Source organism: Ovis aries, chromosome 11, assembly GCF_016772045.2.
Source record: "Ovis aries strain OAR_USU_Benz2616 breed Rambouillet chromosome 11, ARS-UI_Ramb_v3.0, whole genome shotgun sequence".
Classification (NCBI taxonomy): Eukaryota; Metazoa; Chordata; class Mammalia; order Artiodactyla; family Bovidae; genus Ovis; species Ovis aries.
This window is the reverse complement of record NC_056064.1, coordinates 26,604,471-26,626,176: the sequence shown is the minus strand read 5'-3', so window position 1 is coordinate 26,626,176 and position 21,706 is coordinate 26,604,471. Positions and strand designations below refer to the sequence as shown.

At 44.0% G+C, this 21,706-nt stretch overlaps 2 protein-coding genes across 17 annotated transcripts in view; one reads left to right on the top strand and one right to left on the bottom strand.

Annotated features, from left to right (window-relative positions):
• LOC105607815 (DNA-directed RNA polymerase III subunit RPC6-like) overlaps positions 1-21,706 on the top strand; it is a 128,962-nt gene that overhangs the window by 61,835 nt on the left and 45,421 nt on the right. For 13 of the 16 annotated variants that reach the window (XR_009595533.1, XR_009595535.1, XR_009595543.1 and 10 more), the window contains one exon: positions 315-493. Coding sequence is in view for 3 of the 16 variants with exons in the window: in XM_060395379.1 (XP_060251362.1) it covers positions 16,310-17,428 (1,119 nt within the window). In the remaining 13 variants the exon portion in view is untranslated. Of the gene's footprint in view, positions 1-314; positions 19,857-21,706 lie in introns of those variants that run through there. The other 3 variants (XM_060395379.1, XM_060395380.1, XM_060395381.1) reach the window with 1 other exon arrangement.
• LOC101113251 (polyunsaturated fatty acid (12S)/(13S)-lipoxygenase, epidermal-type-like) lies at positions 6,808-15,539 on the bottom strand. The gene is made up of 14 exons (XM_042255630.2): positions 15,382-15,539; positions 14,800-15,001; positions 14,532-14,613; positions 14,325-14,447; positions 13,712-13,815; positions 13,409-13,569; positions 12,448-12,591; positions 12,143-12,352; positions 9,231-9,317; positions 8,596-8,765; positions 8,353-8,475; positions 7,686-7,785; positions 7,411-7,578; positions 6,808-7,318 (listed from the first exon to the last, which is right to left on the bottom strand). The coding sequence occupies exons 1-14, from the start codon at positions 15,514-15,516 to the stop codon at positions 7,139-7,141; spliced, it is 1,989 nt and encodes a 662-aa protein (XP_042111564.1). The 5' UTR covers positions 15,517-15,539; the 3' UTR covers positions 6,808-7,138.

Below are 21,706 nucleotides of genomic sequence, written 5' to 3'. Positions count from 1 at the left end.
CTATTCAGTTAAGTGTCAGCGGTCCTCTTTTTAAGTAATCGGAATTGGTGCTTCGATTTCAGCCAGTCCACACAGTGAAAAATAGAACCCACCTGGTCTGAAGATGAGACACTCTAGAACCACACGTTTTAATTCTTCAGTTTATTGTTCACGGTTTAAATAGAGAGCCCTCTAGGGGGCAGCAGTGGAATAACAGGAGCTGCTGTTGGGCCTTTGTAGAGAGGAGACAAAATGGTGACCTCTCGTCTAGAGCTTCTAGCTCAAAGAGAACAGTTAGCATTACAACCCTTGACCCTTTCTCTTACTGTTTACAGGTGGCCACCATGTTACATACGGCAGTGTGAACCGTTCACGGAGAATCCAGTGTGAGTGCCCACCTGGAATTGGTGCAACAGTACTGCCCTGCATGAGTACAGTTGGATTAAGAGACAAGAACTGATCAAGGTCACATCAAAGGGATGTGACCAGGATTCCTGAAGCTGTTTTGAGCCTGGTATGAAAGGAGGGGAGAAAGACGATTGGTGGGAAAATTAGGGGTGTGAAGTTCATACAGAAATCAACATTAACAAAGATTTAGAGCCTCTTATGTCCAATGATGCCTGGGCAGATTCTGTCAGTAAAATAAGAGTGATTGTACCAGTTCCTCCTGGAAGATTATAGTGGGCTTTTTTTTTTTAAAGTATAGTTGATTTACAGTATTGTGTTAATTTCTACTGTACAGCAAAGTGATTCAGTTATATATATATATATATATATATGTACATTCATTTTTAGCATATTATTTTTCATTATGGTTTATCATTGATACTGAATACAGTTTTCTGTGCTGTACTGGAGGACCTTGTTTATTATGGTGAAATGATTTGAAGACTGGCGTGAGTCCTTGGCCTACCCGCATTCAGTCTTGATAGTTTAATTTGGGTCTCAGTAATCCTGGTCCAATCGTCTGCTTAATTTCTTCACATAAATGTCCATTGTTCATCTAACTCAATTTTTCTTCTCTCCAGCCCAGTCGTGCCCATACTCATAAACCCAGACTCAGTCCTTTAACCTCCTTCATTCACTCCTCTTCTGAAACTCAGTCTTCAAGTTCTTTCAATCTTTACCTCACAGAGTTTCTCCAGAAAAGCTTATGACCAGTGAAAAAATTCTGAGAGTTTATTTCTGAGACTGTCTTTTATAATCCTTCTGATAAGGCAAGTCCTAAGCTCAAACTCCACCTCCTGCTGGGTGAGATGGTGACTGAGTTGTTGAAAGGTTGGCAGCAGTGGGTGGTTTTTAATGGGCCATATATGTCTGTTTCTACCTTATTCACTGTATTATGTTGTTTTTGTTGTTTTGTTGTGGCACACGGACTCTCTAGCTGTGGCTCACAGGCTCTAAAGCATGTGAGCTCAGTAGCTGCAGCTCACGGGCTTAGTTGTTCCATGGCATATAGGATCTTATTTCCCTGACCAGGAATCAAACCCACGTCCCCTGCATTGGAAGGCAGATTCTTAACCACTGAACTGCCAGGGAGGCCCCATTCTTTTTTTCTTACAGCTGAGTATATTAGGAAGAAAAAAAAATGTATATATATGATATTTCTTAATCCAACCATATGTTAATGGGCACTTGGGTTGCTTCCTTGCCTTGGCTATTGTAAATGTGCTGTGCTATGCCCAGTCGCCTGGTCATATCTGACTCTTTTGTGACCCCATGAACTGCAGCCTACCAAACTCCTCTGTTCATGGAATTTTCCAGGCAAGAATACTGAAGTAGGTTGCCATTTCCTACTCCAGGGAATCTTCCCAACTTAGGGATCGAACCAGAGTCTCCTGCATCTCCTGTATTGGCAGGCAGATTCTTTTACCACTGAGCTGTTGTGAATAGTGTGTATCAGAGTTTTAAGTGAGAGTCCCAGAAATTCATGCTCTCTTAGCAAGGCCCCCCTCTCCTTTCCCACCCCCTAAACCCCTCCTCATCTTTATCTCCAGATCGGAGACTGATATTCCATGTCGTTTATCTCTGTTTATGTCAATTGTAATAAGAAGAACAGGTTTAGCGCTGTTAATATGATTCTTTTCATTGCTAGAAGTATTTATTTACACTTTCATCCTTTTTATGTTTGACCGGGCTTGACAGAAGATTGTCAGTTTTGTCGGTCTTCTCAAGGAGTCAGTTTTTTACTTTATTGATCCTATCAACTGTATCTTTATTCCTAATGTATTATCTTAAATTTTTTAATTCACTGTTTCAGTTCCCTGATATTTTATGGATTTTTTCTTCTCCTTTTTCTAACTATCATGGTAGTCTGAGGTCTTTGAAAAGGGAATAGATTGGGGCTAATGTACTGATGCTGTTCTCTATGCAGCTGGGTTTTAGGTATTCATAGGGAAGGTCTACGCTCTCATTTCTGGTCTTGTGTCCTTTGCTGCTGAGGGTAATTGGTAAATAAAACAATATTGTAAATACAAAATGATAATAAATTTGATGAAGTGTTGAAAGTTCCCAAAGTAGAACTAAATCTTCCTCGAGAATAGAAAACCTAAATATATTTTAAACTATTAAAGAATTTTATCATATAGTTAAAAACCTTCCTACCAAAACAAATGAGCAAACAAAACAACAGCAACAAAAATCACACACATACACACACTCAAACAGACCTAGAAGTTTTAGAGTTGTGTAAAATATTCTAGGAAAAGATAATCCCAGTCTTAGATAAGATGTTTCCAAAAATAGCAACAACAACAAAAAGAGAAACCCTACCCAAATAACTCTACTGGGCAGTTAAAACCTTGATAAAAATCAGAGAAGGATTGCTTAAGAAAAGAAAATTATAGACCTTTCTCTCAATAACATAGAGGTAAAAATGGCAAAATGTTAACAAATTGAATTCAGCAATATAAAAAATGACTGGGTTAGATACATATCAAATGTACAAAGTTAGCTTAAGACTTAAAAAGTCATGTAGACAATGCCAGTCAAAATCACAGCAGGTTTGGGCTTTCCTGGTGATCCAATGGATAAGAATCTGCCTGCCAATGCAGTGAACATTTCCTGGTTCGGGAAGATCCCCCTTGCTGAGGGGTAACTAAGCCTGAGTGCCACAACTACTGAAGCCTGAAAGCTTTAGAGCCCATGTTCTGAAACAAGAGAAGCCGCTGCAGTGAGAAGCCTGTACACGCAACTTGAGAGTAGCTCCTGCTCACCTCAATTAGAGAAAGCCTGTGCACAGCAACATAGGACCCAGAGCAACAGCAGCAACAAAATCACAACAGGTTTTCTTTATGGAACTTCACAAACAGAATCTAATATTTATACGGAAGGCCAGAAGTTGAAGAAAAGTGAAAGCACCCTTAAGGACAAATTAAATGAATATGTATTTTCAAATAATAGGCTATGTTCATCATAAAAATGTAGTAATTCTGTTAGTATGGAACAGAGAAAGACAAACTGATAAAGGAAATAAAACAGCCAGAAATAGTCCCATTCATACATGGCAACTTAATTTATGTCAGCATTATAACCTAGTTGAGAAAGATGGACTTCTCAGCAAACAGTGCTGGGATAACTAATTATCCAGGTGAGAAAAAAATGGAATTGGACCATTATTTCACACCATATCTTAAAATTTTATTTTAATTAATTAGTTAATTTTTGGCGGCACTGAGTCTTTATTGCTGTGGGTGGGCTTTCTCTAGCTGTGGCAAGGGGGACTACTCTTCCTTGCAGTGCACGGGCCTCTCATTGCAGTGGCTTCTCTTGTTGTGGAGCTTGAACTCTGGGCATGTGGGCTTCAGTAGTCGTGATGCACGGGCTTAGTTGTCCCGTGGCATGTGGAACCTTCCCGGAGTAGGGATCAAACCTGTGTCCCCTGCACTGGCAGGCAGATTATTCACCACTGGACCACCAGAGAAGTCCCCATATTTAAAAAAATCAGTTTCAAGATGAATAAATGGAGAAGTCAGGGTTCATGCAAAGCCACAGAAATATAGATACCATATAATTTCACATATATAAAATACTTAGAAGAGTCAAAATCATGTAGACAGAAAGTATAATGGTGGTTTCCAGGGTCTGGGGGCAGGGTAGGATATAGAATTATTGTTTAATGGCTATAGAGTTTCAGTTTTATAAGATGAAGTTAGCAGTGGATGATGGTGAGGTCTACACAACAGTGTGAGTGTATTTAATGCCACTGAACTGCTATACTTTAAAATGGTTAAGGTGGCAAATTTTATATTATGTGTATTTTAACACAATAAAAAAAGAGAGAGAGAAAGAAAAAAGACACGAAAAATCCTTGGCTAGCTTTTTCCTTGAATATTTTGAAGGGATGGACCCGATGCTGTTTGGCATTGACTACTGTGACTTGATCTTTTTGCCCTTCTGCCTACAGGACTGTTTACTCATCTTTAAAATCCAGTAACTTTAGGGATATACCTCTGAGTTGACAATTCTAGGTCCGCTTTCACTGGTACTTGATTTTTCCATTCAATATGTAGATTTTTATTTCAAGAGAGATTTCTTCCATTATATACATTTTAACATATGTATTCTATTCCATTGTTCTATCTCATTGCTTCTTTTTTAGGAATTGCAATTAATCTGTCCTTCACTCTCAGTCATTCATACCCGTTGTGTATTTTCCCTCTAAACCGTTCATCTTTATTTTGGTTTGCATTTTGTTTTATTAGCTTTTAAATTTCTAACCTTTCTATTGTGCTTTGTATGTCTAGTCTCTGTTTTGCTCTTCCTAATTTTATCTTATATTTCTTCCATGTTTTTTTCTTTCGCCTTGTGTTTCTTCCCAGAATTCTGCTAGTTCCCTTCTTTACATATATATATATTTCTTAAATATTTTTATTTTCTTTTTTGTGCTCCTGATCTTCCCTCATCCTGTGTTCTGTTAATTAACTCTTTTTTTCATATTCCATTGACTTTCTTTATTGAAGTATAGTTGATTTACAATATTGTAATAATTTCTGCTGTATAGCAAAGTGATTCAGTTTTATATATGTATTGTTTTTTAACAATGAATATGTGTCTATTTATTTTCGGCTGTGCTGGATCTTCGTTGCTGCACTCGGGCTTTTCTCTCGTTGTGGTGAACGGGGGCTACTCTCTGGTTGTGGTGCGCAAGCTTCTAATTGTGGTGACTTCTCTTGCTGCAGAGCTCTGGTTCTAGGGCATGCCGGCTTCCGTAGCTGCAGCGCGTGGGCCGGGCTCTAGAGCACGGGCTCAGTAGTTGCGGTGCATGGACTGAGTTGCTCCACAATGTGTGGGTTCTTCCTGGACCAGAGACCCACCCTGTGTCTCCCGCATTGGCAAGTGGATTCTTTACCACTGAGCCACCATGGAAGTCCATATATACCTTCTTTTTTAATAAGCTTTTCCGTTATGGTTTATCATAGGATATTGAATATAGTTCCCCATGCTGTACAGTAGGACCCTGTTGTTTATCCATTTTATATATAATAGCTAACATTTGCTAACCCCAGCCTCCCGCTACATCCCTTCCCCAAAACCCTCCCCTCGGCAAGTAGCAATCTGTTCTCTGTGTCGGTGAGTCTGTTTCTTAAGTCTCATCAGTGGGTTAATTCGTGTTGTATTTTAGATTCCACATATAAGTGATATCATATGACATTTGTCTTTCTCTTTCTGACTTACTTCACTTAGTATGATAGTCTCTAGTTCCATCTATGTTGCTGAAAATGGCGTTATTTACTCTTCATGGCTGAGTAGTATCCCCTTGTATGTGTGTGCCACGTCTTTATCCGTTCATCTGTTAATGGACTCTTAGGTTGTCTCCATGTCTTGGCTATTGTGAACAGTGCAGTGTACTTTTCTGAATTAGGGTTTTGCCTGGATATACGCTGAGGAGTGGGATTGCTGGATCAAGTGATGATTCTGTTTTTAGTTTTCTGAGGAACCTCCATACTTTCTCCATGGTGGCTGCATCAACTTACGTTCCACTAACAGTATAGGAGAGTTCCCTTTTCTTCACACCCTCTCCAGCATTTGTTTTTTGTAGAGTTTTTAATGATGGCCACTCTGACCAGTGTGAGGTGGCGCCTCATTGTAGTTTCAATTTCCATTTCTCTAATAATTCTGCTAGTTCCCTTCTTACCCCTTCTTTTTGATATTCCTTCACAGTTCTGATTAAATCATGAGGTTTTTTCCTAAACTCACATTGGAAGTATAATTTTGATCTGCTCCCTAGGAGTATGTTTCTGGTGAGAGTCCTCTTCATGCTGAAGATTTTTTTGTTCTTTCCCACGTGTCTCTGTACAGATGCAGGTGGAAAAGAACAAGAAGAATCTTCCAGAGTGTGCAACTCCTGTTTTTAAGGACTGTTTTTTAAAAATGTGCTTTCCTACAACTAGAAGGAGAATTCAGATGGATTCTATTCTAAATCCTACATGTCCCTAAGTATTTCACTGGCCCCTGTCAAAGGTACAGACCTAGTCATCCAGGGTAACCCCTTGACATTTCACATGTATATTTTCCCTGGTGATTTCTCAGTTCTACCAATAGGCCCTCCTTGCCTTCTCCTTTCTTCCACGCTGCTCTCAACCCTGATTTATACAGTTTCCTATACAGCTTTGCTGGTATTCAATGCTTTGGGCAATCAATCAGAACTTCCCTAATTTAGGTTTAAAAGGTTTAAGAAAGCCCTTGAAGGATGTATTTATTACAGGAAGAAATTTTTGTTCCAGGAAAGCATCTTTATTTTCCTTCCTTGAAATCTGAATGAGAGAACAGGAAACAAAGATCTTTTTTCCCACCTCTTTCCTTCACCATGCATAACCAACTTTATTATTCAATTAGATCTTTTCATTTATTTTATATGTCTTTTCATTTCATTTATATACAAACTAGATTCTTTGAGAAAGAGGAGACAGGGACAAAGGACAAAGAAGTGTAGGGCTAGGTGGACATTAAGGTAGGGCAGCTGTGGGTAGGGATGGGCTCCAAAATTCAGTGGGAACCCTTCATTATGTATTCCCTAGAGTTGGGTGATGTAGCATCCCTGAGCACTGACCACACAGCTTAGGGGACAATCTGTTCACCAGAGGCTGTGGCCAAGGAGGGTGGGGTATTCAAAGGGTACTTAGGGAGGGCAGAGTTTGGGAATGATGTGTGCAAGGCATCAGATGGTCACACTGTTCTCTACCATGCTGGGTCGAAGATACTCATAGGGCAGGTCCAGGCCTGCATTCCGGACCTCAATCTCCTTGTCCAGGGCAGCCAACTCCTCCTGGAATTGCTTCAGCACAGCTTGAGGCCCAGGGTCAGAGAAATAGTTTTCTTTGTGCTGCCCCAAGGCCACCTGACAGGGGAGAACAAAAAGGCTCAGCCCGTGGACCCCGCAGCCAAGAACACTGCTCCTTCTCCCCTAGGGTGTAGGCATCCATCTCTAACCATGACAGGCTGGCGTCGGCCAAGGAATTTTATGAAGGTCTTCTGTGTTCGGGCCTGGTGCAGACCAGGCAGTGCGTCTACTATATCCTTCTCTGTCACGTCCTTGGAGATGGGCGGAGGCTTCCGCATGGTGCATGGACCATTCGGGATCCAGGAGTACCAGTCCAGCTGCAGGTGGGAGAGCCTCTCAGAAACCCAGGCTGATGACCCAGGCGTTTGGTCCCCTATCTTCTACCTCCCGGGAGCCCCAGGGGGTGAGGATCACAACAGGTTACCTGGCCGTGGTGGGTGGAAGCGTGCTGACCAGTGCACGTGAAGATGCACATGGTGATGAAGTGGCAGAGCTGAGCTCGGGACTCTAAGGAGATGGGGAACCTGTGTGGGGTAAGAGTTTGAGGCTTTGAGACCAGGACAGGAGACAGTTGATCTCAGGCAGTGAAAGATATCTGGGGATATGGAAAAGAATTCCTGTGTGTGGCTGTGCCTCTAGTACACACATAGTGTGTATTCACGTGTTTATGGGCTTGGATGAACGTTGGCATTAGGGAGAAAGGGTAGGAAAAGGTGAGGGAAAATAACTAAGGGAAATGTATTTGGTTCTACAGGAAGCTCTTAGCAAGTTGCATAAGGATGGGGAATGCTATATGAGAAGATGAGAAAGGAAGGGGGCTGGGGAATCGGGAGTGACTAGAATTAGAATTTCTGGAGGAAGCTCTGAGTGTAGGGTGTCTTAAATTTTTTTTTTTTGGCTTTAAACTTTTTTTTTTTTTGCACTGAGATATGGCCAGTTAACAAGCTTGTGAGTTTCAGGTGAACAGCAAAGGGATTCAGTGGTACATATACATGTATCCATTTCCCCCCAAACTCCCCTAGGGTGACTTACAGTATTGTGAAAAGGTGTGGATTGTTGACAGGGTCAGTGGGGAGGGATCTGGGCCTTACCCCCGGTCCTGGGCCCCCTGCAGTCCAGTCTCAGTGATCTCGCTACACCAGGCCTGCAGTTCTGGATCATCTTTCACAGCTCCATCACTCTTGTAGAAAAGACTGACCATCTTCTCTACATACCTGCTCCCCAGGGAAGAAGACACTGGGTTTCAGATGGCCAGCCTAGGACCTTCTGGATCTGCAGTCCCCCTTGTTCTCACCAGGGGGCCCACGGGATCTTCCCTGTGGTGTGGCTCTCACCGGCTGATGGCTCCCCAGAGCCTGAGCGCATCTTGGCCATAGAGAGAAGACTTCACATCCAGGAGCCCACGGTCTGCCAGGTCATCAGGAGGGCAGAAGGAGCGATACGTCAGACCAGCTGTGGCTCTCTGGAGAATGTCTACGTGGCCGCCACTCCCAGTGCTCACCACCTGAGGGCAACCCACAGCAGATAAATTAGTGTTTGCCACGTCAGCTGAGGGCTTACCTGGTGGCTCAGAGCATATAGAATCCGCCTGCAATGTGGGAGACCTGGATTCAATCCCTGGGTTGGGAAGATCCCCTGGAGAAGAGCATGGCAACCCTCTTCAGTATTCTTGCCTGGAGAATTCCATGGACAGAGGAGCCTGGAGGGCTACAGTCCATGGGGATGCAAAGAGCAGGACATGACTGAGTGACTAAGCACGAAGCACATGTCAGCTGAGGGGGCTGGCAGTCAGGGTCAGGAGATTCAAGCCCAGTGGCCCTACTTAGGTCCCTTTATGAAGGAAGCTACTCAGGTGTGAGGCAGATCAGGGCCGGCCTTTGGTAGAGGACACAGAGCTTCAGGGAGGAATGGGAAAGTGAATTTCTTCATCCTTGTACCCTCCTCCCTCTTTACCCATCCCTCTCCATACCAGATCAAAAATTCCCCATTCAGAGACAAGATTACTCCGGGCCAGCATGTTGATCTCCATGGTGTAGCGAAAGTGTGGAATCAGGAGCTGATATGGAAGAAAAAATTGGGACACAGTCAAATAAGAGGGGTCCCAGGACCCATGAGTGGAAAGGAGATTAGAGGACCAGAGAGAGGAAATAAACAGGGGAGAGGATGGGTCTTCATGAAAAGAAGAGCGTGCCTGTTGGATTGTATTGGGTCAGGTTAAGATTTGGAAGAGGGAAGATGAGAAACTGTCTTCTTGGGGTCACCCAAGGTCAAAGTTCACTTATTTGCACAGTTTTATGTAATATATAAGAATTTTAGGAGTCCTTTGTCTCACATCACAAAAAACTAGAAAGTTTCCTACAAGTGAAATTCTGTCTTATACCTGTGTCTTATTCCTGTCAGTAAAGTATCTCCACTGGTTTCCAATGCAAACTCTTCACCTCCTCTTTGCCTTCCCTAGGATGTCACTCCTGCTCGTTCTCTCTCTCACTTAGTATTTGATACTCTAAAGAAGAAAAACCCTTGGCTTAAACTTAAACCACTCTCTAGCAGCATCCTCATTGCTTGCTTCCCCTTTCATAGCAAGTCTTCTTTTTTTAAAAACTTTTTATTTTATATTGGAATATAATTGATTAATAAAGTATTAGTTTCAGGTGTACAACAAAGTGATTCAGTTGTACATATACATGTATCTATTCTTTTTCAAAATCTTTTCCCATTTAGGTTGTTACATAATAATGAACAGAGTTCCCTGTGCTATACAGTAGGTCTTTGTTGATTGTCCATCTTTTTTTGTTGTTTGCTTTGTTTTAAATTAATTTGTATATTTTAATTGGAGGCTAATTACTTTACCGTATTGTGGTGGTTTTTGCCACACATCGACATGAATCAGCCACAGGGTGCATGTATCCCCCCATCCTGAACCCCCTCCCACCTCCCTCCCTACCCCATCCCTCTGGGCTGTCCCACAGCACCAGCTTTGAGTGCCCTGCTTCATGCATCAAACTTGCACTGGTCATCTGTGTTACATATGGTAATATACATATCTCAATGCGATTTTCTCAAATTGTGCCGTCCTCTCCTTTTCCCACATAGTCCAAAAGTCTGTTCTTTACATCTGTGTCTCTTTTGCTGTCTCGCATATAGGGTCATCATTACCATCTTTCTAAATTCCATATATATGCATTAATAATATACTGTATTGGTGTTTCTCTTTCTGACTTACTTCACTCTGTATAATAGGCTCCGGTTTCATCCACCTCATTAGAACTGACTCAAATGCGTTCTTTTTTTGTAGCTGAGTACTATTCCATTGTGTCTATGTACCACAACTTCCTTATCCATTCATCTGCCAATGGACACCTTTACTATAGCAGTGTGCGCATGTCAATCCCAAGCCCCCTGACCATTCCTCCCCCCTCCCCTGCCCCGGTAACCGTAAGTTCGCTCTGTCAGTCTGCACATCTGCTTCTCACAGCGAGTCTTAAAGGAGTTGCCTAGTATTGTCTCTGCTTCCCCACATGACATTTTTCTGCTCAGCCCACACTGACCGGGCTTCTGCCACCTCCGCTCCCCTGAGATAGGATTAACCAGCGGATTAACCAATGACCTCCATATCAACAAATCCAAATGTCACTTCTCTGTCTGTAACTGTGTTTGCTTCTCAACAGCATGTGACACCGTCACACCTCTCTCTCGAAACACTTTTTCCTTTTGGCTGCCCTGGTATCACATTTCTTGTTTCCTTCCTTCCTCAGTAGATAGCTCTCCTCTTGCTCCTTCTCTTACTTAATTCCCTCCTTTCAATTTATAAGGGTTATGACACCCTAGACTTATATCTGGGCCAAATTCTCTGCTGTAGCTACAAACCCTAGACAGCTTCATCGAGTCTTCATAATGACTTTAGATATGTCTGTTTTCTGATAACTTTAAAATCTATACCTTCAGCCACACTTGCCTTCTAAGATGGCCCACACTCTGTGGAGTGTGTTTCTCTCAAAATAAATCCACTTCTTACCTAAAAAAAAATACATAAAGAAATCTTTATCTTTAATCCTGACCCATTCCAAGAACTCCAGGCTCATATCTAACTGCCTTCCTGACTTTTTCTTTTTCTTTTCTTTACTTTTTTTTTTTTTTTGGCCACACCACATGACTTGTGGGATTTCAGTTTCCCAACCAAGGAATGAACTCAGGCCTTGGCAGTATAAGCTTGAATCCTAACCACTAGGCCACCAGGGAACTCCCTTTCCTGACATTTCAAGCAGAGCTCTTGATTCTTCTCCCCACCAAGTAACAGGGCTTTCCCCCTCATCTTCTCCCACCTCCCTTTCCTCCTACCCAGCACTTCGATCACTCACACCCTTCTCTCCAGTCACACCTGATATCAGTCATCATCCACAGACCTCCACAGATCTCTCTGACTGGAATGTCCCGCCCCTTGCTATCCAACTGACAACATCCTCAGCCCAAATTTCAATTTCTTTGTAAAACCCATTCTCACTCTTTCTTTAATCCTAGGCATTTCCATAGCACTGTGTATATGTGTGTCTGTGTAAACTGAGATTGCTACTAAACATGCCACAAGCTCATGTGTAAACATCTCCAGAGTCTAGGAGTATGAAATCTGAAGGGCAGTCAGATGCAGAATTAAGAGATGCTGAAAGGTGGCGCCAGTGGTAAAGAACCTGCCTGCCAATGCAGGAGGCATAAGAGACGCAGGTTCTATCCCTGGGTCGGGAAGATCCCCTGGAGGCGGAAATGGCAACCAAACTCCAGTATTCTGGAGAATCCCCTAGACAGAGGAGCCTGGCGGGCTACAGTCCATAGGATGTCACAGAGTTGGACACGTCTGAAGCGACTTAGCACACACGCACGAAATACCTTGTAGATAGGATGCAGGCTGGGCAGGCTCCTCATGGTGGCCACAGAAATAACCTCAGCTATCAGGTGGCCCCTCAGCAGGTGTGACTGTAGCTGGTGCAGCTGGAAATCAGAGCTCCGGACCCAGGTCTTGGCAAGGAGCCAGGCCATGGGGGGATCTGAAGGCAGGAACAACACAGGTGGGGGGCATCCATTCCGAGGTGGCTGGAGCTAGAGCAGGAGAGAGAGTTGAGGGCTAAGGACCTGGGTGTCCAAGTCCCTAAGGAAGATCAATGACTGGGGGCAGGACACCTGGGTCCTCTCACCTGGATGACCATAGGTAAGAGTCTTCCATCGGGCTGGAGCTTCAGCATGACCAGAGGGGCTGCTACATACTGTTGCTTAAAAATGATGACATTAGGCTTGACCCCATCCAGCAGGGAGAAGTCAGCTTCAAACAGAGATCCAGTCTAGGGGGTGGGGAGCAGGGATAGATAAAGGGATTGAGGTTAGTTCTGGACCTGACCTGCCCTTCTCTCATTGGTCAGGCTGATTCCTTTCCCTATCCATCAAGTCTTTTACTTAAATACCAATTACTTCTCCGATAACCAAAGCCCTAAGTGCACAGTTTCCATGTCCAGTATCTTTCATCAGAGTTGGAGCTCTCCGATGTGAATTTTGTGGTTTTCCTTCTACCCCCTTAGCCCACAACAAAACTCTTCCCTTATCACCCTCCTTCAGGCTTTAGCCAAATGTGGCACATTTCTTTGATCTGAATTCCCGTCCCCCAAAAAACATAGCCCCAACTGTCTCCAGGGCTTTGTTTAGTCTCTCTTGCTATTTCCCTCCAAAAGTTTGGGCTCTTCCCTAAGGCTGAGAAATAGCTAATGAAGAAAGAAGAGATGAAAATGGAGATGGAAAGAAGAGTTAGCAGAAGGAGATAACAGCAGTTGGTGTAGATCAGTGGGTCTCAACCCAAGATGTTACCCCCTAGAAGATACTTGGCAATGCCTGAAGACACCTGGGGGATGCTGCTGGCAGCTAGTGGGTTGTAGCCAGAGATGCCACTAAGCATTCTACAATGCACAGGACAGCCTCCCAGAACAGAGTTATCTGACCCAAAAATATCAGCGCCAAAGTTGAGAAACCCTGAAGTATAGATGGAGGAGGGTGTAGATTAAACAGGTGCTGATGGAGGAAATGAGGGAAGGGGAAGAGAAGAATGAGGCAAAGAGAAGGAGACTGGAATGACGGTTGGGTGATGGGTGAGCAGATGAAGCACAGCACCTGGAGTTCTTTCTCCAGCTGTGTCTTCAAGTCTTCCATTTCTGGAGGCAGCACCAACCGTGACGGGAGACTCGTGGAGCGTCTCAGGAGCATGGGGTTTGCCCCGTTGAGGAACTGGTACCCAAATAGGGCATCATCCTTCCAGGAATTGCGGACCTGCTCTAGGGACAACAGGTGGGAGGATGCTGTGAGCTCCGAGCTCCTGATGTCACAGCCCTATTACTCCCTGACCCTCTCCCCTCTCCTTTCAGATCCCTGAGTTAGAAATATGTGGGTAGGTCTGGGGAGGTTAAGGTAACTGACCAGCCAGAGGAGTTTTTCCTCGTGGGAATACTTTACTGAAGTCTTCCAGTCTTCTTACAGAATTTGTGAGATCTAATGTCCCCTTTAAGGCCAAGTCCTTCAACCTGTGCAGAGAAGGCAAGTGCAAGAAGTTCAGGAGAGAATCCCACCTTGCATCCTGGGATGAAGATGTCAGCCTTAACCTGGCACTCGAGAGTTGGACCATAAAGAAGGCTGAATGCCGAAGAACTGATGCTCTCGAATTGTGGTGCTGGGGAAGACTCAAGGGTCCCTTGGACATCAAGGAGATCAAACCAGTCCATCTTAAAGGAAATCAACCCTGAGTATTCATTGGAAGGACTGATGCTGAAGCTGAAGCTCTAGTACTTTGGCCACCTGATGCAAAGAACTGACTCATTGGAAAAGACCCTGATGCTGGGAAGGATTGGGGGCAGGAGAGGAAGAGGGTGACAGAGGATGAGATGTTTGGATGGCATCATCAACTCAATGGACAAAAGTTTGGGCAAACTCGGGAAATTAAGGACAGGGACTCCTCATGTGCTACCTACAGTCCATGGGGTCGCAAAGAGTTGGACATGACTTAGCAACTGAACAGCAACAACCTGGCACTCACACTTTTGCCAGAGAGAGACTGAAGTCTAAATCCTTATCTTCAAGAAATCTCTCGTTTCTGGGAAGATCCCATTGCGAATTCCCTGCTATAGGCAGGATTAATCCCTCTTTCCAGAAACCCCATCTGGAGGAAGAAGATGGAATTGGTATAAGTAGGGTGGTGGGTTTCTTAGGATCTGTTAGGGATCAAAGACTTCCTGGGGCTCACCGGTACACCTTCCTTCTTTCCTCAAGCTCTTGCTCCCGATGTTTCTTAAACTGGTTCTGGGGATCATCCCTCATGGTCCGGGCTGGGGAAGGGGTCGCAGTAGAACAGGGTCTCCATTAACATAGCTTAGTTCTCGGACACCTTCCACAACTGAGCTGCTCAGCCCCATCCTTTCCCTTCTCCCTTTCCCTCCATCTCTCTTCTTTCCCTCTTATATCAGAACATCCAGCCCACCAGGTGCCGCCTCCTGTTTTCCCACTGCTCTCACCGGTGCCCTCGGGCAAGCAGATGATCTCGTTGCCCTGCACCCAGCGGTAGCAGGGGAAAAAGGCCTCGCCTTGGGTGCCGGGACCCTGGACCGCGATCCACTTGCAGAACCAGTCGAAACCCACCAAGCTTTTGTGCTTGCGCAGCTTCACCAGCAGGAGGCGCCCCAGATATAGGGAGACTTCGACCTCTAGCTGCACCTCCTGCAGCACAGGACGCGCTCAGACATGGGGTGCAGGGGTCTCGGAGAGGGCGGGTCAGAGAACCCTCCGAGAAGCCAGGCTTCTCTTTCCCCTCCGACCGCTCCCCGGAAGAGACCTGAATCCGGGTTGGAGGCGAGGAAGAACAAGCCACTCCGAGGGGAACTCAGGCCGGCAGGCGTCTCCTTTTCTCTTCCCCTCCACCCGGGCAAGTAAGTGTAGCGCTTCTCTCCCAGACCTCTCGCCTTCTCTTTTGCTACTTGGCACCCCACCCGTGCCCGATCTCCTTCCCCAGATGCCCAGGGGTCCCTCGCTGCCAAGGCCCCAGCGCCCGCCATGTGCACCCCTCCGCGACCGCCGCAGTCACCACCTTCTCCACTAACCCTGGTCCGTATCGGCCGCAGTATCTTCCCCAGGTCCTTCTCCCCGTGCTCGCCCACCAGCCACAGCTGCACCAGGTTGCTGGAGCCAGCCAAGAGCGAGTCTCCAGTGGCGACGCGAATCCTGTATTTGCCCATCTTACCCGGACTTGGACCTGGGGTGGGGGACCTGAAGGAAAATAAGCCTTTTATGGGAATCTGAGGCCCAGCCCCCGAGGAAACCACACCCAGACCACTGTCTCTGTTGTGTCTAGTTTCAGGGTCCCCACCTAACACCCACTGGTTCGTCTGGCCCTCAGATGTGCAGGTCCCTGTCTTGTCAGCTGCTCTGTGTCCGCAGGGTTTCTCACAGAAGCTCAGGCAGGTGAGCAAAAGAGAGCAAAACTCACCCACCCTTACGCATTTGGCAAGCACTTCGTGATGCTAATTCCACTCCCAGCTAGGAGTTGAACACACACACCAGCTTGTGGATGATGGCAGCTAAACAGTGCCATCACTGTTTGCCTGTCATGCCCACCCAATTTTGGTGAATAAATAGCAACAGGCAAGAGAGATAAGGAGGGGTGGGACCATTTGAAGTGTGGGGGTGTTTTCAATGAAGAGTGAGTTAACCATCTTGGCATTTTTTCGAGGATGAGATAATACCAACAGGTGAAACAGAGGAGTTTGTTGTTCAGACTCCTCAACCAAGAGGAGAGAGTTTGGAATTCCCCTTCAAGTCGAGTCCTGAAGCTTCCTTTGGACTTCCCCTGAAATGAGCTCCTTGGGGCCAGCACCATGGATGGAGCACCAGTAATATACCCAGTCAACACACTCCCTTTGCATCCAGTTTTCCACGCCACCCCCCACCCCTCCTAATCTTGGCTCTCCGAAGCCTCTTTAGGGACCACTGCTGTCCCAGGTACAAATCCCTTCCAGATTCCTTCTTTGGATGTTCATTTCTACCCACCCGTCTAAGGTACTTCATCTCTCCAGTCCACTTGCCTCTTCCCTGGACGTCCTGTTCCATTGTGAACAAAAATGTTTTGAATCGCTCTCGGCTCACAGTCCGGCCGCCCGGAGGGGTCTCTTCCCCCAAGGTCCCAGCACCTGCGCCCTCATGGCCGAGGTGAAGGTGAAGGTGCAGCCGCCTGACGCGGATCCGGTGGAAATCGAAAACAGGATTATAGAATTATGTCACCAGTTCCCTCATGGAATCACAGACCAAGTAATTCAGAATGAAATGCCGCATATAGAAGCCCAACAGTGGGCAGTGGCCATCAATAGACTGTTGTCCATGGGTCAATTGGATCTCTTAAGGAGCAATACAGGACTTCTGTATAGAATAAAGGATTCTCAGAATGCTGGTAAAATGAAAGGATCAGATAACCAAGAAAAACTAGTGTATCAGATTATAGAGGATGCAGGAAATAAAGGAATATGGAGCAGAGACATCCGATACAAAAGCAACTTGCCATTAACAGAAATTAACAAAATTCTAAAGAATTTGGAAAGTAAAAAGCTTATCAAAGCCGTTAAGTCTGTGGCAGCCTCAAAAAAAAAGGTGTATATGCTCTATAACCTGCAGCCAGACCGCTCTGTGACAGGTGGGGCCTGGTACAGTGACCAGGATTTTGAATCTGAATTTGTGGAGGTGCTTAACCAACAGTGTTTTAAATTCCTACAAACTAAGGCAGAAACCGCACGAGAAAGCAAACAGAATCCAATGATACGAAGAAATAGTTCATTTGCTTCATCACATGAAGTGTGGAAGTATATCTGCGAATTGGGAATCAGTAAGGTGGAGCTGTCCATGGAGGACATAGAGACCATCTTGAATACACTCATTTATGATGGGAAAGTAGAGATGACGATCATTGCTGCCAAAGAGGGCACTGTTGGCAGTGTGGACGGACACATGAAACTCTACCGGGCGGTCAGTCCCATCATCCCGCCCACAGGCTTGGTCCGGGCGCCCCGCGGACTCTGCCCAGTTTTTGACGACTGCCATGAAGGTGGTGAGATTTCACCATCTAACTGTATTTACATGACAGAATGGCTGGAATTTTAATAGAAAGCCATGAACTTTGCTGACGTTTTGCAAATGAAGTTACTTCGGAAGTAAATAATTTAATTCATGATGGAACATCACACTCCCTTGAAAGCATTCAAGGTACAGACTTGCTGCTACAGAAAAATATTTTTTTTAATCTATGAAGACTAAATTTATATTGATAGTGTAGTCAGCAGGGTATGAAACAGATAACAAGGTTAGTGGAGAAATCCATTCTTCAGTAAGCAAAATACTCAGAACCTCTTGGAAGACCACCTGTTGGAACGTTCGAGACTTCTGATGATTCACAAGAAAAGAAGCCAGCAAGTCAGTATTCGCCAAGGACTGTGATAATGGTCAGAACTTTAAAATGCCTGTTTTAAAGGTGTTTATCAAGGTCTTCATTGGGAATTTTTCACATATGGCTCAGTGTCACCGTTTCTGTTTTCTCCATGGTTTCATTGAGGACGCAGACTTGGAGCATGAGGTGGGAGACAGTAGAGCATCCCTTTCCACACACTACTGATGCCTTTTTATGTCAGAAATATTCTTTCCGAGGATGACATTGGTGTACTTACCTCAAACCCAAATGGTAACTGTTTGTCAAGGTCATGTTTTCAGTGCATAAATGTTCATTGTTCTCATCCTAAAGGGAATATCTTCCCTGGCTCTTTGTTGTTAAAGTCTGTGGCTCAATTGTATTATTTGCTAGAATTTTCCCCTAGATTCTTACTTAACTAAAATTAAAACTAAAAAAAAAAATGTTTTGAATCCACTTTTTGCTTTTAAGCTTCTATCTCCTCTGCTGCAATAGTTAATCAAATAGTTGGAGCAAGTGAGAATCAAAAAATATACAGACATATGTAAACATTTTTAAATGAAATCATAAATGTATAGCTACTGGTGAGCTTCCCCCATAGGTCAGTTGGTAAGGAAACTGCCTGCAATGCAGGAGACCCCAGTTTGATTCTTGGGTTGGGAAGATCCCCTGGAGAAGGGATGAGCTACCCACTCCAGTATTCTTGGGCTTCCCTTGTGGCTCAGCTGGTAAAGAATCTGCCTACAATGTGGGAGACCTGGGTTCATTCCCTGGGTTGGGAAGATACCCTGTAGAAGGGAAAGGCTACCCACTCCAGTATTCTGTCCTGGAGACTATACATTCCTTGGGGTCACAAAGACTCAGGCATGACTGGGCAACTTTCCCTTTGCAACTTACCCTTTCATAGCTAGCTACTGGTCAATGTTTTTGTATAGCGCAGGGAGTTTTCAAGAGTAGGTCCAAAATAAGAGATTTTTTCAGTCTTTCTTACATATACCACACCCAAGTGAGTTGACATTTATTTTTTATTTGATTTTTGTATGGAAGTAGTTGATTTACAGTGTCGTGCTAGTTTTAGATATACAACACAGTGATTCAGTTTATACATATATATATTCTTTTCCAGATTTTTTTCCCTTATAGGTCATTACAGAATACCGAAAATATTTCCCTGTGCTGTACAGTAGGTCCTGTTGTTTGTCTAGTTTATATATAGTAGTGTGTATAGCAATATTTCATTCTTCTTATGGCCAAGTAATATTCCATTCTATATATACCATGTTTTCTTTATTCATTCATTTGCACTTAGATTGCTTCCATGTCTTGGCCATTATAAATAGGTGCACATATCTTTTTGAATTAAAGTTTTCATCTTTTCTGAACATAAGCCCAGGAGTGGAATTGCTGGATCACATGGTAGCTCTATTTTAAGGATTCTCCCTACTGTTTTCCATAGCGGCTGCACTAATTTACATTCCCACCAAGATTGTGGGAGGGTTTCCTTTTCTCCACAGCTTCTCCAGCATTTATTATTTATGGACCTTTTGATGATGGCCATTCTGACCAATGTAAGATGATACCTCATTATGGTTTTGATTTTCATTTCTCTAATAATTAGTGATATTAAATATCTTTTTGTATGCTTCTTGGTCATCTGTATATCTTGTTTGAAGAAATATTCTATTTCAGTCTTATACCCATTTTTTATTGGATTGTTTGAATTTTTTTGATGCTGAGTTGTATGAGTTGTTTGTATATTTTAGAAATTAGCCCCTTGTTGGTTGCAGCGTTTGTGAATATTTTCTCCCAGTCAGTAGGTTGTCTGTTTGTTTTGTTGATGGTTTCCTTTACTGTGTAGAAGCTTTTGTGTTTGATTAGGTCTCATTCGTTTATTTTTTTATTGCAAAATCTTTGTGCAAATACACTACAACTAATATATTTCTTGCCTTGTTGACTGGCATTTGGGTAGTTTCCAGTTTGGGGATATTGTGAATAGTGCTGCTATGAACATTCTAGTGAATTTTAGCAAACATACATACACACATCTATTGGCTGTATAATTAGGAGTGGAATTGCTGGAATATGGGGTATGTATATGTTCATTTTTAGTAAATATTGCCAAATAGTTTTCCAAAGTAGTTGTACCAATTTATACTCCGACCATCGGTGCAGAAGGGGTCTGTCTGCTCCACCATCTCACTCCATGGCACTTGGTATTTTCCATGCAGGTATGTTCCCTCCTAAAGAGGACAGTGGATATTGGAGAGCAGTTAGCAGTCTCTGTCTCAAATAGAGAAGGAAATGGCAACCCACTCTAGTATTCTTGCCTGGATAATCCCATGGACAGAGGAGCTGGTGGGCTACAGTCCATGGAGTTGCAGAGAGGTGGACAGGACTGAATCGACTTAGCACACATGCACACCTCAAATAGAAACACCTTAATACAGAAATTTACTCTGGGGAAACAACACCTTCACTTTTTCAAGTACTTTCCAGACAGTTTTCCATTTTGGATAGAGAAGTAATTTTCCATTTTGTCCCATTTTGGGACAAAACCGCTGGGGTTTTTGTCTAGGAACACCTGGGTGCTGAGTATTCTGTGAATGGGAGTAGAAGAAATCAACTGTTTTGAACACAATATTTAAATTAATATCTATTTTTAACCCTGCTTCTCAGTTCTCTTTCATCATACTTTGTACCTGGAATGCATGATCCTATCTAAGGATCTGAAAAAAGGATCAGCTTATCCACAATATAAGCTTCTCACCTTTTCAAGTCTGCAGCTTCCTTTACCCCACTTCATCATTCAACCCCACATCTCCTTTCCATCTAAAAGTTGTTGGAATTTTCCATTCACTTCGGACCTTCTCCAGCCCTTTTCAGTATGGGTCCTTCCTTGTTCCTTTATAATCATTTTAATAGCATCTTGGGAAGAAAACTAAGATCATGGCATCCGGTCCCATCACTTCATGGGAAATAGATGGGGAAACAGTGGAAACAGTGGCAGACTTTATTTTGGGGGGCTCCAAAATCACTGCAGATGGTGATTGCAGCCATGAAATTAAAAGACGCTTACTCCTTGGAAGGAAAGTTATGACTAACCTAGATAGCATATTCAAAAGCAGAGACATTACTTTGCCAACAAAGGTCTGCCTAGTCAAGGCTATGGTTTTTCCCGTGGTCACGTATGGATGTGAGAGTAGGACTGTGAAGAAAGCTGAGTACCAAAGAATTGATGCTTTTGAACTGTGGTGTTGGAGAAGACTCTTGAAAGTCCCTTGGACTGCAAGGAGATCCAACCAGTCCATTCTAAAGGAGATCAGCCCTGGGTGTTCTTTGGAAGGGATGATCCTAAAGCTGAAACTCCAGTACTTTGGCCACCTCATGGGAGGAGTTGACTCATTGGAAAAGACTCTGATGCTGGGAGGGATTGGGAGCAGGAGGAGGAGACAACAGAGGATGAGATGGCTGGATGGCATCACTGACTCAATGGACATGAGTTTGAGTAAACTCCGGGAGTTGGTGATGGACAGGGAGGCCTGGCGTGCTGCAATTCATGGGGTCGCAAAGAGTCGGACACGACTGAGCGACTGAACTGAACTAAACTGAATTGGGAAGAAAAGGAGAAAAAGAGCCCTCAGTTCTTCATATCCAATCAGAAAATCTTTTTTTTTTTTTTTATTGAGTAAATAGTTTGTTAGGTTATGATTCTTGCTTGTGGAAATGAAACACTTTCTGATGGGCCGTAAATATCTATTGAAAGGGAAAGAAATAGAGTGAGTACTTTTGTGCACAAAAAGACGGAACTAAAGAAGATGGAATAGAAAATGTAGGAGGGGAGTTCCTCTCCTGGCATGACACTGTGAGGAGTTCAGTGGACCCAATCTCTAGTGAAACTAGTGCAAATTATTTTTAAATAACAACCGTTTAAAATTTCTGGAGGGCTACCCTGGTGGCTCAGTGGTGAAGCATCCACC